At 39.1% G+C, this 17,600-nt stretch overlaps 1 protein-coding gene across 3 annotated transcripts in view; it reads left to right on the top strand.

The window, feature by feature from the left end:
• The window catches only part of DEUP1 (deuterosome assembly protein 1), an 82,942-nt gene that overhangs the window by 57,079 nt on the left and 8,263 nt on the right, over positions 1 to 17,600 (top strand). For all 3 annotated transcript variants that reach the window (XM_043579953.1, XM_043579951.1, XM_043579952.1), the window contains 3 exons: positions 4,958 to 4,981; positions 9,117 to 9,313; positions 15,412 to 15,526. In XM_043579953.1, the coding sequence (XP_043435888.1) occupies positions 4,958 to 4,981; positions 9,117 to 9,313; positions 15,412 to 15,526 (336 nt within the window). The remainder of the gene's footprint in view (positions 1 to 4,957; positions 4,982 to 9,116; positions 9,314 to 15,411; positions 15,527 to 17,600) is intronic.

Raw genomic sequence — 17,600 nt, 5'->3', positions numbered from 1 at the left:
GGAGACCAGGCAAAATTGTCAGCCAAGACCTGCCCAGGATAAGTGGCCCTGCTTGGCTCTGGGGAGGGAAAGATTCCTCACCAGCTCTCCCTGACAGAGGAGTCCCACACACCTGGCTCAGGAGTGAAGGGTTAGAAATAAATATGGGGGAAAAAATAGTTACAGAGAGGGAGGGAGGCAAACCGGAAGAGACTCTTAAATACAGAGAACAAACTGAGGGTGGATGGGGGGTGGGAGGGAGGGGAAAGTGGGTGATGGGCATTGAGGGGCACCTGTTGGGATGAGCACTGGGTGTTGTATGGAAGCCAATTTGACAATAAATTATATTAAAAAAATAAGTAAATATGGGACAGGGAGATGCAACAGGATGCCAACAACTTCCAAGGCTCCCTCGTTCCTCATGAGAATGTTAGAAAATGTTTGTCCCACAGGGAAACTAGCACTCATGTTTCAAGTCAATGAGCCAGTTTCAACTTAGTTTCTTAAAACTTAACCTTTTTCCCAGGTTTATCAAGGTGTAATTGACAAATAAAATCGTATATACTTAAATTGTACAATGTGATTGCATGTGTATATACATTGTGAGATGATTACGACAATCAAGTTAATTAACACATACATCTTCATATAGTTGTGTGTGTGTGTGTGTGTGTGTGCGTGTGTACGTGTGGTGACAATGCTTAATATCTATCCTTTTAGCAAATTCCAGGTGTATAGTACAGTATTATTAGCTATAGTCATCATGCTGAATAGTAGATCCCCAGAACCTAGTCATCTTGTAAATGAACCTAGTCATCTTTGACTCAACATCTGGCCTTTTCCCCTACCCCTCAGCCCCTGGCAACTGTCATCCTCCTGTCTACTTCTATGAATTCGGCTTTTTTTTAAATTGAAGTATAGGTGACATCCAATGTTATATTAGTTTCCGGTGTGCAACATAGTGACTTGGCAATTCTGTACACTATGCAGTGCTCACCATGATAAGTATAGTTACCACCTGTCACCATACAAAGTTATTACAATATGATTTTGTTTTTTAATTCCACGTATAAGTGAGATAATACAGTATTTGTCTTTCTCTGGTTTATGTCACTTAGCATAATGTCATCCGGTTTCATCCATGTTGATGCAGATGGCAGGATTTCCTTCTTTTTTATGGCTGAATAATATTCCATTGTGTATGTATATAAGTATATATACACAAATAACACATTTTCTCTATCCACTCATCCATACCTTGGCTATTGTGAATAATGCTGCAATAACATGGGAATGCAGATGGTTCTTCTAAATACTGATTTCATTTCCATTAGATATATACCCAGAAGTGGGATTGGTGATCATATGGTAGTTCTATCTTTGTTTTTTTGAGGAACTTCCATACTGTTTTCCATAATGATGGTGCAAGATTACATTCCCACCAACAGTGTACAAGAGTTCCCTTTCCTCCACATCTTCACCAACACTTGTTATATTTTGCCTTTATGTTAATAGCTACCCTACCAGGTATGAGGTGATGCCTCATTGTGGTTTTGACTTGCGTTTCCATGATGATTAGCGATGTCGATCACCTTTTCACATAACTTCTTATTCTTGGCCGCTTATGGGTCTTCTTTGGAAAACTGTATATTCAGGTCCTTTGTACATTTTTTAATTGCATTATTTGTTTGTGGGTTTTATTTTGTTTGTTTTGCTACTGAGTTGTATGAGTTCCTTATATATTTTGGAAATTAAACCCTTATCAGATATACGGTTTACAAATATTTTCTCCCATGAAGTTACCTCTTCACTCTATGATTGTTTCCTTGGCTGTGCAATAAGCTTTTTTTTTTAGTTTTATATAGGGCCACTTGTCTATTCTTGCTTTTATTGCCTGTGCTTTTGGTGTCAAATACAACAAATCATTTCCGGAACCAATATCAAATATCTGTTTCCCCTCTGTTTTCTTCTAGGAGTTTTATAGTTGCAGGTCTTATATTTAAGTCTTTAATCCACTTCCAGTTAGTTTTTTTGTGAGTGGCATAAAATAGAGGTCCAGTGTCATTCTTTTGCATGTGAATATCCAGTTTTCCCAATATTTATTGAAGACACTATCCTTTCCCCACTGTGTGTCCTTGCTGCTTTTATTAAAGATCAGTCGACCATATGTGTGTGGGTTACTTTCTGAGCTCTTTATTCTGTTCCCTATCTATACCATGCCACAATCACTACAGAATGTTTCCATTCATTCCATACATATTTACTGAATACCTACTATGTGTCTGACAGTATGCCAAGATTGTGAATAAGTCAGACTAGATCCTTGAACTTAGGAAACTTAATATTAGTACAAGGAGACCAATTATTAGTAGATATGGACAATTAACTGGACACTTATGCTGAAGAGTAATAGGAAAGCTCAGAATTCAGGGGCACTGATAGGGATTACTTAACCCTGTCGTGGGAGTAATAAAAGGCATCTGGGGAGCAGTCAGCCATACAGATTGGTGGGAAAGAGTCATGCTGAAAGAATAGAATGTACAAAGACCAGAGATGAGGGAGAGTCAGGGAAACTTGGAGAACTGTATAATAACAAAGATCTGCAATGTATTGGGTATTTACTCCATGCCTTATAATCTGCTGGACGCTTTACATACATAGTGTCTCTATCCTTATAACAAGTATGTGGTGGTTGAGTATGACGATATCATTTCACAGAAAAAGGAATGGAATCTTTATGTTTTTAAGTAACTTGCCCAAGATCATGTAGCTTGTAAGTTGGTTTGGATAACTCCAAATGCATAATACTGCCATAATATCCTATGGTTCTCTCTGTTTCTTCTGTTTTATTCATTGGCTCCTCCCACTACTGTTCCTGCCTCTCCTCATTCCCCCAGTTTTGCTGTTGGCTCTTGCGCCTCTGGCTCCATGCTTTCCCTTAAAGGATAGATCCGTCAACCACTCCAAGTTACCTCCTCTGGATTACCTCGTGGCTTCTAAGCTCTCCCCTTCTTATCCCAGACACAACCTTTCCTTGTGTTCTTCTTCCTATCAAGAACATGTGCTCAATTTCCAATAGGAGGTTAGAACTCTTTATATTCCATGGCTTCCTTAATCTGGCTCTCCCACTTTGTGTCCCTTATAGTGACCTACAACAAACCCTCTGCTAGAGCTAGACCTGTCTCAGTCTCATCTGCATATGTGATAGTCACTTCTCATGCTCTTTCTTGCTTCCGGGCTTTCGCACATGCTTTCCTTCTACCTAAAAACTCCCTTTTCCCACTTCACATAGTTATGCCCTGTTAATGTTTTAGATAACTCAGCATAAATTTTACATGCTATACAAAATCTTCTTTGATTTTCCTCTGCTCTTCTAAGTGTCCCTCCTAGAAACCACCATAACATCCTTTATTTAACACCCATCATAGTACAGGGTTAAAATTACCTGTTTCTTGTCAGCTACCCATCCCCTTACCAGTAGGCCCATTGAGGGCAGTTACGGTCCTAGTTTACCATTATACCCAAGCACTTAGTACAGTACCTGAATATAGGAAGCGGTGAAAAAATATTTTGTTAGTTGAGTGAATGAACAAATGAATGAGTGAGTGAGTGAACAAATGAATGAATGAATGAATGAATGAATGAATGAATGAATCCTTTATATATCCTCCACCTGAATGCTTTTCCTTAGCACTGAGTTTTGGATTGTCTTCCTTTATTTTTTTAACTGCTTAGTGTATGTATGTTTTGTCTCATCAGTCGTAGACTTCTTGATGGGAGAAGTGGACGATATTTTATACTTCTTCATAGAGGGTTTGGTATAGGATAGGGCTCGATGAATACTTGTGGATTTGTGGGGTCTCACCTGTAGTGTAAGAGGCATGAGTAAACTTTCATGGGAATTATTGCTCACATCATGAGAGATTGCCAGAGTGTTGTTTTATCTCACCTTCTGCATGATCTCAGTTGCCATTCATTGATTCAGAAACATTTGAGTTTATACTTGGTGCAGCATAATTTAATATATAATTATACGTTATCTATATTATTCACTATTTTTTCATACATGTTAATTTAGTCTACTCGGTTTTATTGTATTTTCCATGAGAGCAGGGTCACTTTTTTGTACTTGATTACCTCTGTGGCACTTAGCACATATATATACAACATGTGTTTGTTTAAAGAGTGGTTAATTGGATGGATATCATAAAATGGAGTGCCATTGATGTGTGGCCTTCAGTGTGATGCCTTATTAAAATAGTATTTAATCATATATGCTTTATGTTGAATTGTAATTCATATAGAAAGTTAACTTTATCATTGTTCTCTCTTTTTTTGTATGTGAAGATTTATAATTGACTTTGATAACTGAAATAGTCAAGCCACTCCCCAAAGAGAAAAATCTCAAGTGCCTATTGAATTTAAAAAAAAAAAAAAGAGCAAATATAATTCTTTGTTCTTTAAGAGTGTATGATCTGGGGCGCCTGGGTGGCTCAGTCAGTTAAGCTTCTGACGTCGGCTCAGGTCATGATCTCGTAGTTTGTGAGTTCGAGCCCTGCGTCGGGCTTTGTGCTGACAGCTCAGGGCCTGGAGCCTGCTTCAGATTCTGTGTCTCCCTCTTCCTCTGCCCACCCTGCTCACTCTCTGTCTCTCTCTCTCTCTCTCTCAAAAATAAATAAACATTAAAAAGAATTTTTTAAAAAGTATACAATCTATTTTGTTACTTTATGTAGCACTCATTAGTTTAAAGATTTCATACTAAAGAAAACTCCTATCTGTTATGTGTTCAAATCCCACAATTAGATAGTTAATTCTTTCTGAAATAATTGTAATGGATAAATAAACATGGAATTAAAGGATTGGTGCTGAATTTTTACCCCAGGCAGTAAGAAACAAAATATTTACATCATTATTTTAGGGCTTCTAAAATATGTGGTATTTGGATAATATTCGAATAACAATTCTTTTTCCTTTCCAGACAAGTGAAATCACTGACATTAAGGTAGGTCATTTCTAAATAACTAGAACTTTGGGAATTTTTCCACTTGACTAACTGTGAAGCGCCCTGTTTATCACACTTAGGGAAAGAAAGTTTAAACAAGGCCCTCACCCAGTAGTAGGGGCCTGCCCTCAGTCATTAGCTGTCCCCTGCTCCCAGCTATGGCAGCTCCCCTTTCCCTCCATTGAGTCTGTGAAGGAACTGCCCGCCTGGTTGGTAACTCTTCCTCAGGTCTCAGAGAGATGCTTTTTTTTTTTAATTTATTTTTTTTTTAATTTTTTTTTTCAACGTTTATTTATTTTTGGGACAGAGAGAGACAGAGCATGAACGGGGGAGGGGCAGAGAGAGAGGGAGACACAGAATCGGAAACAGGCTCCAGGCTCTGAGCCATCAGCCCAGAGCCTGACGCGGGGCTCGAACTCCCGGACCGCGAGATCGTGACCTGGCTGAAGTCGGACGCTTAACCGACTGCGCCACCCAGGCGCCCCGAGAGATGCTTTTAAAACTGTAACAGAAGTGGCTCTGAGAAAGATGTTTCCCTTGGATTTGTGCAAAAACAGTTAGTTACTCAGAGAAAAGTATGAGGTGTTTACCTGTATTTCCCTGGGTAGCTAATGAGAAATCAAGTTTTTCATGATAGTTTTTTGTGTGATTCCATGTTTACTTAGGCCCGTGAGTATATTTATTAAATTTTCCTGCATCTAAGAAACGTGCCGTAAAATCAGATTTCATCAGAATTCAGAATTGGTGGTAATTTTTAAGACTCATTTGTTCATCTGCCCTTCACCATCCGTGAAGTTGGCCAAATAAAATAATAGCATAAAAAATTACTACCCTCACAACAATCTAAAACATCCATTTATGTATTAAAAATGAATATACTAACCATAAACCAAAAACATGGATAAAGCCTGTCCTTCTGTAGAAGTACTTTGTTAGCCTATTTTGTTGAACATACGTGAATTTAAAAGAAAAGGTGTGGGGCGCCTGGGTGGCTCAGTCGGTTAAGCCGTCCGACTTCGGCTCAGGTCACGATCTCGCAGTCCGCGAGTTCGAGCCCCGCGTCGGGCTCTGGGCTGATGGCTCAGAGCCTGGAGCCTGCTTCCGATTCTGTGTTTCCCTCTCTCTCTGCCCCTCCCCCGTTCATGCTGTGTCTCTCTCTGTCTCAAAAATAAACGTTAAAAAAAAAATTAAAAAAAAAAAAAAGAAATGGTGTATCATAAAATACTGTTCTTCAGACACTGCAGTAATTTAACTGGTCTCATGCTGCCATGCCAGAGTAAGTACTAGGAAGTTTTGCCATTTCGAGAATGAAGCAATGGATTAAAACTACAAAACCCTGGGGCGCCTGGATGGCGCAGTCGGTTAAGCGTCCGACTTCAGCCAGGTCACGATCTCGCGGTCCGGGAGTTCGAGCCCCGCGTCGGGCTCTGGGCTGATGGCTCAGAGCCTGGAGCCTGTTTCCGATTCTGTGTCTCCCTCTCTCTCTGCCCCTCCCCCGTTCATGCTCTGTCTCTCTCTGTCCCAAAAATAAATAAACGTTGGAAAAAAAAAAAAAACTACAAAACCCTAAAATTTGAGGGAAGAAAATTTTAGCTAACAGGCCTATCAAATAACCCATCAGAAATACAGAGGTAGAATTTAATCAGTGCCTATTTTCACACGATAACCCATCTAGTGAAGGATATAGTCCTGACATTACTAGAAAAGCCTTGAAGAAAAACATGAAATGAGAGAGCCCAAAAATGTTGTCGTCAAGGAAAATGGAATATGCTTTTAAATACAAATTATGCAAATACATTACCTATGTAATTTTTTCAGGTCATGTTCACAACACTTATTTAATTATGGTGCATTTAGAAAATTATAGAGTCTTTTAAAAAATTATTACTATCATTCTTAATTACTTTAAACCAACATTGGGCCAAAAAGAATCACAGGCGAAATCTAAATTTATAGAAAAGGCTTGAATAAAATTATAACCGAGCAGCAGACCATCAAGAATTACATATTTTGATGAATAGATTTTTTTAGAGTAAAACTTTCAATCCTTCATGAACTTTCTCTACCAGATCTGTTCATATGAATACTTATCTTAGGAAGGGCAAAATTTTATGAGATGGCCTCCTTTATATTTATTATAAATCTACTCTAATTTTAAAGATTTTTTAAACTTATTTATTTATTTTTTTTTTTAATTTTTTTTTTCCAACGTTTATTTATTTTTGGGACAGAGAGAGACAGAGCATGAACGGGGGAGGGGCAGAGAGAGAGGGAGACACAGAATCGGAAACAGGCTCCAGGCTCTGAGCCATCAGCCCAGAGCCCGACGCGGGGCTCGAACTCCCGGACCGCGAGATCGTGACCTGGCTGAAGTCGGACGCTCAACCGACTACGCCACCCAGGCGCCCCTATTTATTTATTTTTCAAGGAGAGAGAGAGACAGAGCATGAGCAGGGGAGGAACAGAGAGAGAGAGGGAGACACAGAATTCGAAGCAGGCTCTAGGCTCTAAGCTGTCAGCACAGAGCCCGATGCGGGGCTCAGACCCACAAAGTGTGAGATCATGACCTGAGCCGAAGTCGGACGTTTAACCGACCGAGCCACCCAGGCACCCCAATCTACTCTAATTTTAGAATAAACAATCCTTTCTCTTGGAAAGCATGCTACAGATTACTCTTTTATCTGCACTGATGTATCTCAATGAGCAAATGTGAAGACCTACAAAAGGCAAGGGCCTAACAAGCAGAGACATACCTTTAATGATCCTTCTATTCCAAAGGGCACCTTGGTCAATAGCTGTATAAACACATAACCCTTTCTGTGTTGTTCTGGGGCAATTTGGCCTCCTGGAGAATTGTCTTCCAAAAGTGGGGCCTTTCTAACGATTCATGAACTTCTATAACACATTAGGCAGTAAACAGAAAATGTAGTAAGCAGGCTTGGCCTTTGAAAGCAAAAATTAAAACAAATAGGTAAACCTTTTTAATACCTAATATGTACACATTTCTATACTTATCAATCCTGATACTAATATGATATATATTATGTGAATAATATAAGACATGCAGTTAGTAAAAATAAAAATAATGACTTTATGGGATGCCTAGTCCATGAAGTGACCTACATGCCAAAACCTTACATTTAGAAACTTCAAAATAAAACTTCTAAGACATACTCATCTATAGTCTTATGGGCTTATAACCATAGAAATTTGGAGCTTCAAAGATGATACTTTATCCATGTCATACTTTTTGTGCTAAAATATTACCCTCTGACAACAAAAAACTCTTGTTGAATCAGCAACTACATGACCCACAGATATCTAAATCACAGGACTAGAAACAACCATGTAGTCATTTAAAGCATTTTCATGAGTTTTTGTGTGAGACTATGTCCTGTTTTTTTTAAACTCTGTGAGAAGAAAAGTGTAGACTCTCCATAAAATTTCTTACAGCATTTAATTCAAAACTCATCAGAAATCTTTGTTCTTGCTTTGTAAACCGCTCGTTTTGTGATCTGAACATGTTTCATATCCCCTTCTTAGGACACATTAAGATTAGGTGGTGCATACCAGATAGTAAACTACATCATGAAGCCGCATTCCTGAAGACTAGTACTGCCACCATTTCAACTGTTAGATCTTTGCTCTCAAATGGTCCAGAATCAGACTCCAGTCTGTATGGATTTAGTAGATAATTGTTCATCACCCAACAGTGGGGAATCGATATGTGATTTTCTATGACATACATTATTGTAATCAGAGCAAAAAATCTTCCAAAATTGAAATGTGTATTAATTCTGGTTCTATTATTAGTGCTGGAAGGCATACCCTGTAGACACGAAAACCCTTAAATCCAGCCAGTCTGTTCTAGAGAGAGAGAACGCTAGTGCAAAAGTGAACACGGACAGTGGTGGATGCATTGCTCTCGTTGTGAAGCGTTCGGTGGCAGCTGTCACTGAGTGTCCGTGTTGTGAGGAGATGAGGGCAGGAGAGGGCTTCTGGAGGCACACAAAGGTAGAGCCATGTCACTGGACTCAGATGAAAGGGGCTTACGACAGCCATGTCTAAGTGCACAGAAAATACGCATTCCCTTATAAGGAACAGTTTTTTCAGTGATGGTTTTTTCATTCTCTAGAGTTTGGACTTCACTAACAGGGAACATTCGAGGCATACGTCTATTAACAAACTGGAACACGAGAATGAAAGGCTCCGAAATGATCTTGCAAAACTTCGCTCCAATGGCAAATCAGCATGGGCCAATCAAAATACCTATGAAGAAATGGGACGGTACACCTATCAAAACCAAATGAAAATGGAAAAAAATGAAGATAGGTATGTTAGCTCCATTGTATAAGGACACAACTGTATAAACATTTAATAGAAACATTTATTTTTAAACAACTCAACGGAGAACTTTTATATACTTTCTCTTCAATTGTTATTTTATTTTGTAGTGATAATACAGTAGTATAGATATATTGTTTTATATTAAATTCTGTGCTGTCAATAGCTTTCGAAATACAACAGTGAAATGATAGCGTTACAGTGAATTCTACTTACTTCAAACCCTTCTTAGAAGCCGATGTGGCACACAAAGTATACAAAGAAGTAATCTTATTTTTTTATGTCATAAGAATAGAAAAGCTAGATTTTAATATGTTACGTATATTGTTCAAACAGAATAGAAATTACTTCTGACTTTCAAAATATACGCTTTATATTGACAACTCCAGCAGTAGCGACAAACTGTTGGTCCCTTCGTAGGAAAGGAATTGGAGGGTGGGTAAGAGGTTTTCTCGGAGCGAAGAGAAGCATGTGGAAAATTAGTATCTGCTATCCACAGGATCCCCTTTTAAAGTGCCTTAGTTCAAAATTTAAGTACATACATCAACCATAAAATTAGACTAATTTATTCCACTTTAATAAAATACTTACAGAATCAAAACTGTCCTTGGCGGCTTTCCACTGTTTTTCCAAACCTGGGAAATTCTCAGCAAAATAAACAAGTTTCTTTTCTCCAGGATATCTTAGAGTCATTACTATGCTCTTGTGCATTGTGAGTTTCAGGAAGGGTGTGGCATGCAACATTCCCCGAACTTCTTTAAGATCAGATTTGTTAACATTTCATGGTGCCAAGAAACGGTGAATTGATAGGACCTAACTTCGATCCAACTTTTGCTCAAAAACTCATCACACTTAGCATGAAAACCTTGCCTACTGTTTGCATATAACATAATATTTACAACCTTGGGAAACGTACTTAAACTTTGTAAGCCTCAATTTCCCATCTGATAAATAGAGATAATAAGTATAAGGGGTTTTTGTGTGTGTGAGAATTACAGAAGAAAATACAGTTCCATATAAAACATATATTTCCATAAATTTTAGCCATTATTGATATTATTATTACTAATAAAATTGTTAGCATTTATAACAATATGAATACTTCTGCAACAACTCACAGTGCCAAAAAGTAGCTTTGGGTGGCCAAACAAATGGCTGAATCTGACATTCCCTCAGCCGCAGTCCTGTGAGAAGGGGCGATGCCGGCCTATCTTTGTAACTAAGCACGCCCCATCTAAACGTGGAGAAATCCATAAATCCATGGGACATAGCAAAAAATATGTCTGTTCAACATTCTTGTGGACGTAGTGCAGCTCTCTCCTACTTGCATCCCCTCAAGGCTGCACGTATTAGAGGCTGTATCCTAATCCGATGCAAGAAATAGCAACCCTTCAAAAGTGCTCAATTAATAACCTTTTTTCAAGACGTTCAGGAAGGAAATGAGGGCAGACTGGCTGCTATCCTAGAAACTAAGCACTGGGGGTGGGTTGCTGGCAGGGGGCGGCGGGGGGAGGGGGTGCAGGGAGGTGGGGGAGAGGCAGGGGGCCGGTGGGGCCGTCTGGGTGCAGGTGGCAGAGTACAAACAGGGTGAGGGGGCGGATGTAACAGTCCGCTGAGGCCTAGCCGCGGGCCGGTTCTGTGGTGCCCGTGCCCGGGTGTTCCGGCCTCTATAACTGAAAACCTGTCTCCAGAAGAGGTCTCATCTTGATTGTGGTATAGAAATATTTTTTCTGATACAGAACTTACCCTTTTCAAAATGCTCCCCTACTCCACAGATTCATGTCTCCGTGGGTCAAATCACGACCCCACGCATTTGGTTCTTTTATTGTAAGAGAAAAGCAGGGCCCTAAAGCTGTTAGGGCCTTCCTGTGCACGTTAGTACTGGTCTGTATCGAGCACCCATTAGGCGCAGAACATTGTTTCCTATTCTTGCTTGTTGGGAACAACTTTGAAAGCCTTGGATGATGGTACCAGGTGCCGTCATTTAGAAGACAGTTATTCCGCCTTTTATTATTTTTAAAAAGTAATTTTATTGTTTGGGTTGCCCCCTTTTTTCTTTGCTGGGCAGTACAGAATGTGTTAAAAGTGCCTAACAAAAACAAGACAGTAGGGGACGCAGAAAGCAACACAAGAGGTAAAATGCTCAGCAGGAGATGATCTTAATAAGCAGTCAGGACTACTCTTCCTGCCGCAGAGCCGCGTGTCCTGCCAGCCTCATCTGTTGAGGGTTTCATTAAATTTGTTTTAATGCCTTGCCTGATTTCAGTGTTCTCCAGTGACCTGATTTTTAAGAGAAACAGCATTTCAAATGTTCTGAATAAATTATTATCATGTAGAACCCGGTATGGGGAAAGCGTTGTTGAGTTGCAAGGACCCTGAACCCAGCAGTAGAGAGCTGTAAAATACATGTCTATTAATTTTAGCAAGTGAAAATGAAATGTTCCTTCTTTCCCTCACAGCACAGCTCAGTGAAGCCTAGATATATTTGTTAGGCATAAACATCATCGGAAAATACTGAGTCATATTTACATAGTGCTGGCTAATGTCACAAGGTCGTATCAAACTATTTTAGAAAGGAAAAAGCTTTTAGGCAAACATATATGAAGATGATGTTCCACAATGTTTAAGCCAATTTTTTAGGCACTTCCTACTTCTAGCTGAAGAAGATTTGCATAATACATCTTTAAATAATCTTTTGTCCGCTTGGAAGTAACCCAATTTTTGTTGTTGTTTTTCATTCCTATTAGAAGTAATAGGAAGTTCTTCATGCTCATCCACTTGAAAATGTGAAGCATTTTGGGATATTCTAACAGATTTGCTTTCCGATAAGAAAGTTATTCGGCACTTAAAGAAATTATGAATAAGATGCAATTTAATTTGGTGAGGATGTATTGAATTTTTAACATTTTAAAAAAAAATTTATTTATTTGGGGGCACCTGAGTGGCTCAGTCGGTTGAGTGTCTGACTTTGGCTCAGGTCATGATCTCACAGTTCGTGGGTTCGAGCCCCGCAGCGGACTCTGTGCTGACAGCTTGGAGACTGGAGCCTGCTTTGGACTCTGCGTCTCCCTCTCTCTCTCTCTGCCCCTCCCCTGCTCATGCTCTGTGTCTCTCTGTCTCAGAAATAAACATTAAAAATTTTTTATTTATTTTGAGAGAGAGCACGCGAGCCGGGGAGGGGCAGAGAGAGGGAAACAGAGAATCCCAAGCAGGCTCGGCTGACACAGGCTTGATCTCACAAACTGAGCGACCATGACCTGAGCCGAAATCAAGAGCCAGATGCTTAGCCAACTGAGCCACCCAGGTGCCCCTGTATTGAATATTTTAAAAGTTTTTAAAAGTCAGAGTTTTGTAGCTTAAGGATGAAAGCTAATTTGAAATAGTGGTACCCAGAGCAATTAATATATGACTAATTTTAATGACAACTCAATTTTGTAATAAATGGAGTTTCTTCTCTATATATGATACATACTTAAAGGTTACATCATGTACAGGAAAGAGTTTAGTAATCCTCACATTAATCATTAAAATTGCTTCAAATGTAGTTCATAAATAAAACGTTTCTAATACTAAGAAAATCACAAAGTCGGTAGGTTTGTCATAACCACTCTCACAGGATCCCTTGTCAAAGAATGAACAGTCATCTAGAAGCAAAAAAGCAAGTTGAGAAAATTTTGCACCAAGGTGTTACTCAAGAAGAAACAAAACATAGCAGGCTGAGCAGTTGTGGGCCGGGAAATAATGAGTTGTTCAAAGAACTGGGAGCATCATGTGGAGCGTTAGAAGGTGAGACTGAAGCAGGCAAATTAGCGGTTTGTGAAGGGATCCTATTCCATGCTGAGGACATTATCCCATAGCCCGGGGAAAATTAACTGAAGGCCCGGAAGAGATGGACAGTTAGACACGTCTGAAAATTGCAGACAGTGGACCCAGGTCTCAAGTGGGCAGAGTTCTGTTCCCAACAACTGAGGCCTGCTTTCCTGGCAGAAGTAGGCAGAGGCCTTGGACTAGGGCCTGTGGAAAAGCTAACTGGACAGACCAACTCGTGAGAGGCTACTAAAAGCCATCCGAGGGGCGCCTGGGTGGCTCAGTCGGTTAAGCCTCCGACTTCAGCTCAGGTCACGATCTCGAGGTCCGTGAGTTCGAGCCCCCGTCAGGCTCTGGGCTGATGGCTCAGAGCCTGGAGCCTGCTTCTGATTCTGTGTCTCCCTCTCTTTCTGCCCCTCCCCCGTTCATGCTCTCTCTCTCTGTCCCAAAAATAAAATAAACGTTAAAAAAAAATTTTTTAAAGCCATCCGAAATAATTCTGAGGAGCTTTTAAAATGATATACTGAGCATTTCTTGCAAGGTGGTTTAGGAAGTATTTGAATCGCTGCATTCTAGAAGAAGAACTTTTCAGCTATAAAGACGATTTAAAGCAAAAGTACTTTACTCCCTAATGTAGTCTTTCCTTTCAATCTCTGCATTTTATTGATCGTACAATAAAAGAATGTTCATATGTAAGTTTTAGTAATTAACACTATAAAACTGTATCGATACGTCCAAAGCCAAGTGGATAATTGAGAGAATTCTTTAGATAATTTAGGACAAATAACACTTTCCCTGAAATCTTTGTATAATTGAGATTACAACGAGATATATCTTTCTTGAGTCACTTCTATAATTATCTTATTTTGTCCCACTGTGCTTTAAAGTATAGATGGGAGCCTCCCTCAAATTAAAAGGTTCAGCGGAAGATTCTATGCAGATGTACTATGCAATTGTTATAATTCTGTCTGAATTGCGGATGTTTCATCTTAACGTGCACATCATAAACCATGTTATTTCAGTTTAATTTGCTGTTCTGTTTCCATGGTAATTATGGTTTGGGAGAATGGATTTTAAAAAAGATATATTTCAAGATAAGTAAAAACGGAAAGCACGTTGTGTTTGTTTTTTATGTCCTAATTTACAGATGTCTCACTTAACTTTTATTGCTATTTGTATGCATCGCTTTGAAATGTTTACATAATAAGAAACCGGTCTGTGGAGACAGATAGTCTTTGGATAAGAACAGAGAACAATGATGTAAATTTGTTTGAACCGTGCAAAATTCAAATGTGAAGGCTTTGAAAATGGTAAATCATTACCTATGGAGAATTTGAATAATCAGTAAAAATGAATAAATAAGTTTAAGGTGAAGGGATTCTGATGTTTTCATGGGCTTTGATGATTTTGATTAAATTTCAACCCCAATTTCATGAATTAATGTGCAGAAAGATATTTATTCAGTTCTGAACAGCTCATACCATAGGATCTTTTTATGTAAAATTTTAAGTCACGTTCATTTGGTTTTTTGTTTTATTATAGTCAGCATACGAAAATTTTAAATCTCACTGGTCTTTTATTCAGTTTCATCTTCTACTTTATATGTTAGCACAAACAACCGATTCTGTACTGTACCTTCCACCCAAACTGTGGAGTGCAAGTCTCCTAACAACTCATTTTTTATCATTGAAAAAACTAAAGTCACAGAAAGATCTAGTTACCTGCTTAAGGTCAAGGTCATACAACTAAGTGTGGAAGAGCTAAGGAGAAGATAGTAATTGAAAATACGTTACAAATTATTAAGCCCTATAGGAATTAGAATTATTGTACAAGGACTTATTCTGGCATCAAACAAACAAAACAAAACAAAAGAAGCATAATTCTGTTAAGAAAGCCAGCAAGGTTAAGTGAACTACAGAATACAAAAAGAGGATTATTTAGACTTCTCGAGGGCAGCATTGTTAGCTGTTCTGAGATTTTTCTGAAACGGGTATCATGTTTTTTAATTAAATGGCAAAGAGATTTGAAAGTAACATAGAAAAGGATGCAACAGAGGCAATAAGGATAGAAGAATATTTTTAACAATTACAAAGTTTTCTGTCCATTATTAACCATTAGAAATTATTTACCAGGAAAATTATTTTCAAAGAGACCCTGAGATAAGCCCAAACATTTTGTGATGCTCTCCCTCTGTTAGACATCAGAGAAATGTAAGTGCTTAGCTACATGAACCAGCAGTATCCTTGGTGGTGGTGATGACGACCGTCCTCCTCTTTTAGACTTAGCCAAGACCGGGAGCCCAACAGAAGTGTGACACCTCCTCTGCCGCCTTTGCCATTTCAAACCAGAGAAATGACAAGTCCCCTGGTTAGCGATGACGAAGTGTTCCCACTGGTGAGTTGCTGGTTGTGGTTGTTTTTTTCCTTGAAGGACTGATGACTTTTACAGTGATACCTATATACTGGTATATATACACACAGTTGTTGGGGGAAAAAAAATTGTTGCTTCTTGACTAGGACTCCAAGGTGGGCCTGTGCATCATTTTGGCCATGCCTTTCTATGGAAGAAAAAGAGATCCGTAATGTTTCATGAAGTATTTCAATCTCTGGTTACTCACCTCTAGTGCAGGCCAGAATTATGGGGGATGCTTTTGAAAATCTTGAGTGCTTGGGACTTATCCCTAAACATCCCACGAGCCCTCCATGATCTGAATATTTTAAAGAGCTACAAGTGATCTTTTATGCCTGTTTAAAAAAATCTTTTCTGTTGACTCTGACGTACATACAGAAGCTTGCACAAATCAGAATTGGACAGCTTGATGAATTAGCACAAAGGGCACATCAGTGCAACTACTACCCAGGTAGAACAGAACATTGGTAGCACTCCAGAGGCACCCCTCACGTCCCCTTCCAGTCACTCCTTCGACTTGCCCCCAAGGTAACCACTGTCCTGACTTCTAACGTCATATATTTGTTGTGGCCATTTGTCGATTTTACCTAAGTAGAATCCTATTACCTGTGTCCTTTGTGTCTGGCTTCTTTTGCTCAGCATTATTTCTGAGACTCGTCACCCATATTGTTTTATATGGCTGTACTTGATCCATTTTTGTTTCTCTGCAGTATTCCATTGTATATAAATGCTACGTAGAATGACACCACAACCTACCCATTCTACTGTCAACAGATGTTTGAGTTATGTCCTGCTTGGGAATAGCTCTGCTAAAAAGCATTCTTGCATATGTCTCTGGGTACACATGGGTACACGTTTCTATTGGGTTTACTCCTAAGAGTGGAGCTGCTAGGTCATAGGATAACCTGCATAAGGTCAGCTTTTGGAGGTAGTGCCGAGCGGTTTTCCTAATTGCTGGAGCCAGTTAATGCCCCAGTAAGCAGTCTATGAGTGTCCTTGTTACATATTCTTTCCAACACTTGGCATTATTTGGTCTTTTTCATTTTAGCTTTCCTGGTCACTGTGTAGTAACTTCCTATTGTGGTTTTAATTATTTGTCTGGTGACTAATGGAGTTGAGGACTTTTTCATGTATTTATTGGCCATTTTGATATTCTCCTTCGTGAAGTGTCTGTTCAGTTTCCTTGCCTAATTTTCTGTTGGATTGTCTTTATTCTCATCGATTTGTATGAGTTCTTTACATGTTCTGAAGATAAGTCCTTTGTTGATTATATATATCGCAGATATCTTCTCCCGTTCTTAACTTGACTCTTCACTTAAGGGTATCTTTTGGTAACCAGAAGTTCCTAATATTAATACATCCAAACTTACGAGTCTTTTCCTTTATGGTTAACATTTTTTGGTATGCTATTTAAAACTTTTCTCGTCCCAAGCTATAAAAATATTATTCTACGTTACCTCCTAGAACCTTTGCTCTTTACCTTTTGTGTTTACATCTACGCCTGGAATTACCTTTTACCTATGGTGCAAGGTAATATTCTCAATCCCTTCCCCCGTGGAAATAGCCGGTTGAACTTGCACATGTCTTTCAGTCCTGTAGATTCTATTTTTTTGTTTAGTTTTCTTGATCTATTGTACTAAGACCTCCAGGAAATGTTGAGTAGCGGCCGTGGTAGAGCCCGCATCTTTCTCTCCTCAGTTACTGCAGAGGGAAAGCTTTACGATATTTGCTAGAGGTGTTTTGTAGATTTCTTTTAAAGATTAAGGAAATCCCCTCTTATTTCTAGATTGCTAACTCTGTCCATGAATTGATACGGAATTTTATCCAATACTTTTTCTGCCTCTTTCGACATTACCAAAAAGAAAAAAGAAAAAAAAAAGAAATGACCATATGAGTTTTCTCTTTTGCTTGCCTAATGTGATGTATGTCTCGATTTTCGGTTGTTAACCCACCTCTGAATTCTCGGAATAAACTCCACTTGAGAGCTGGATTTGGTTTGCTCACGTTGGCTTAGAATTTTTGCTTTGTGTTCACTAGAAGAATTAGCCTGTAGTGTTCC

The sequence above is a fragment of the Prionailurus bengalensis genome, chromosome D1 (genome assembly GCF_016509475.1).
Source record: "Prionailurus bengalensis isolate Pbe53 chromosome D1, Fcat_Pben_1.1_paternal_pri, whole genome shotgun sequence".
In the NCBI taxonomy this organism is placed as follows: Eukaryota; Metazoa; Chordata; class Mammalia; order Carnivora; family Felidae; genus Prionailurus; species Prionailurus bengalensis.
Note: the sequence above shows the minus strand (reverse complement) of the source record. Positions and strands in the feature narration are given on the sequence as shown.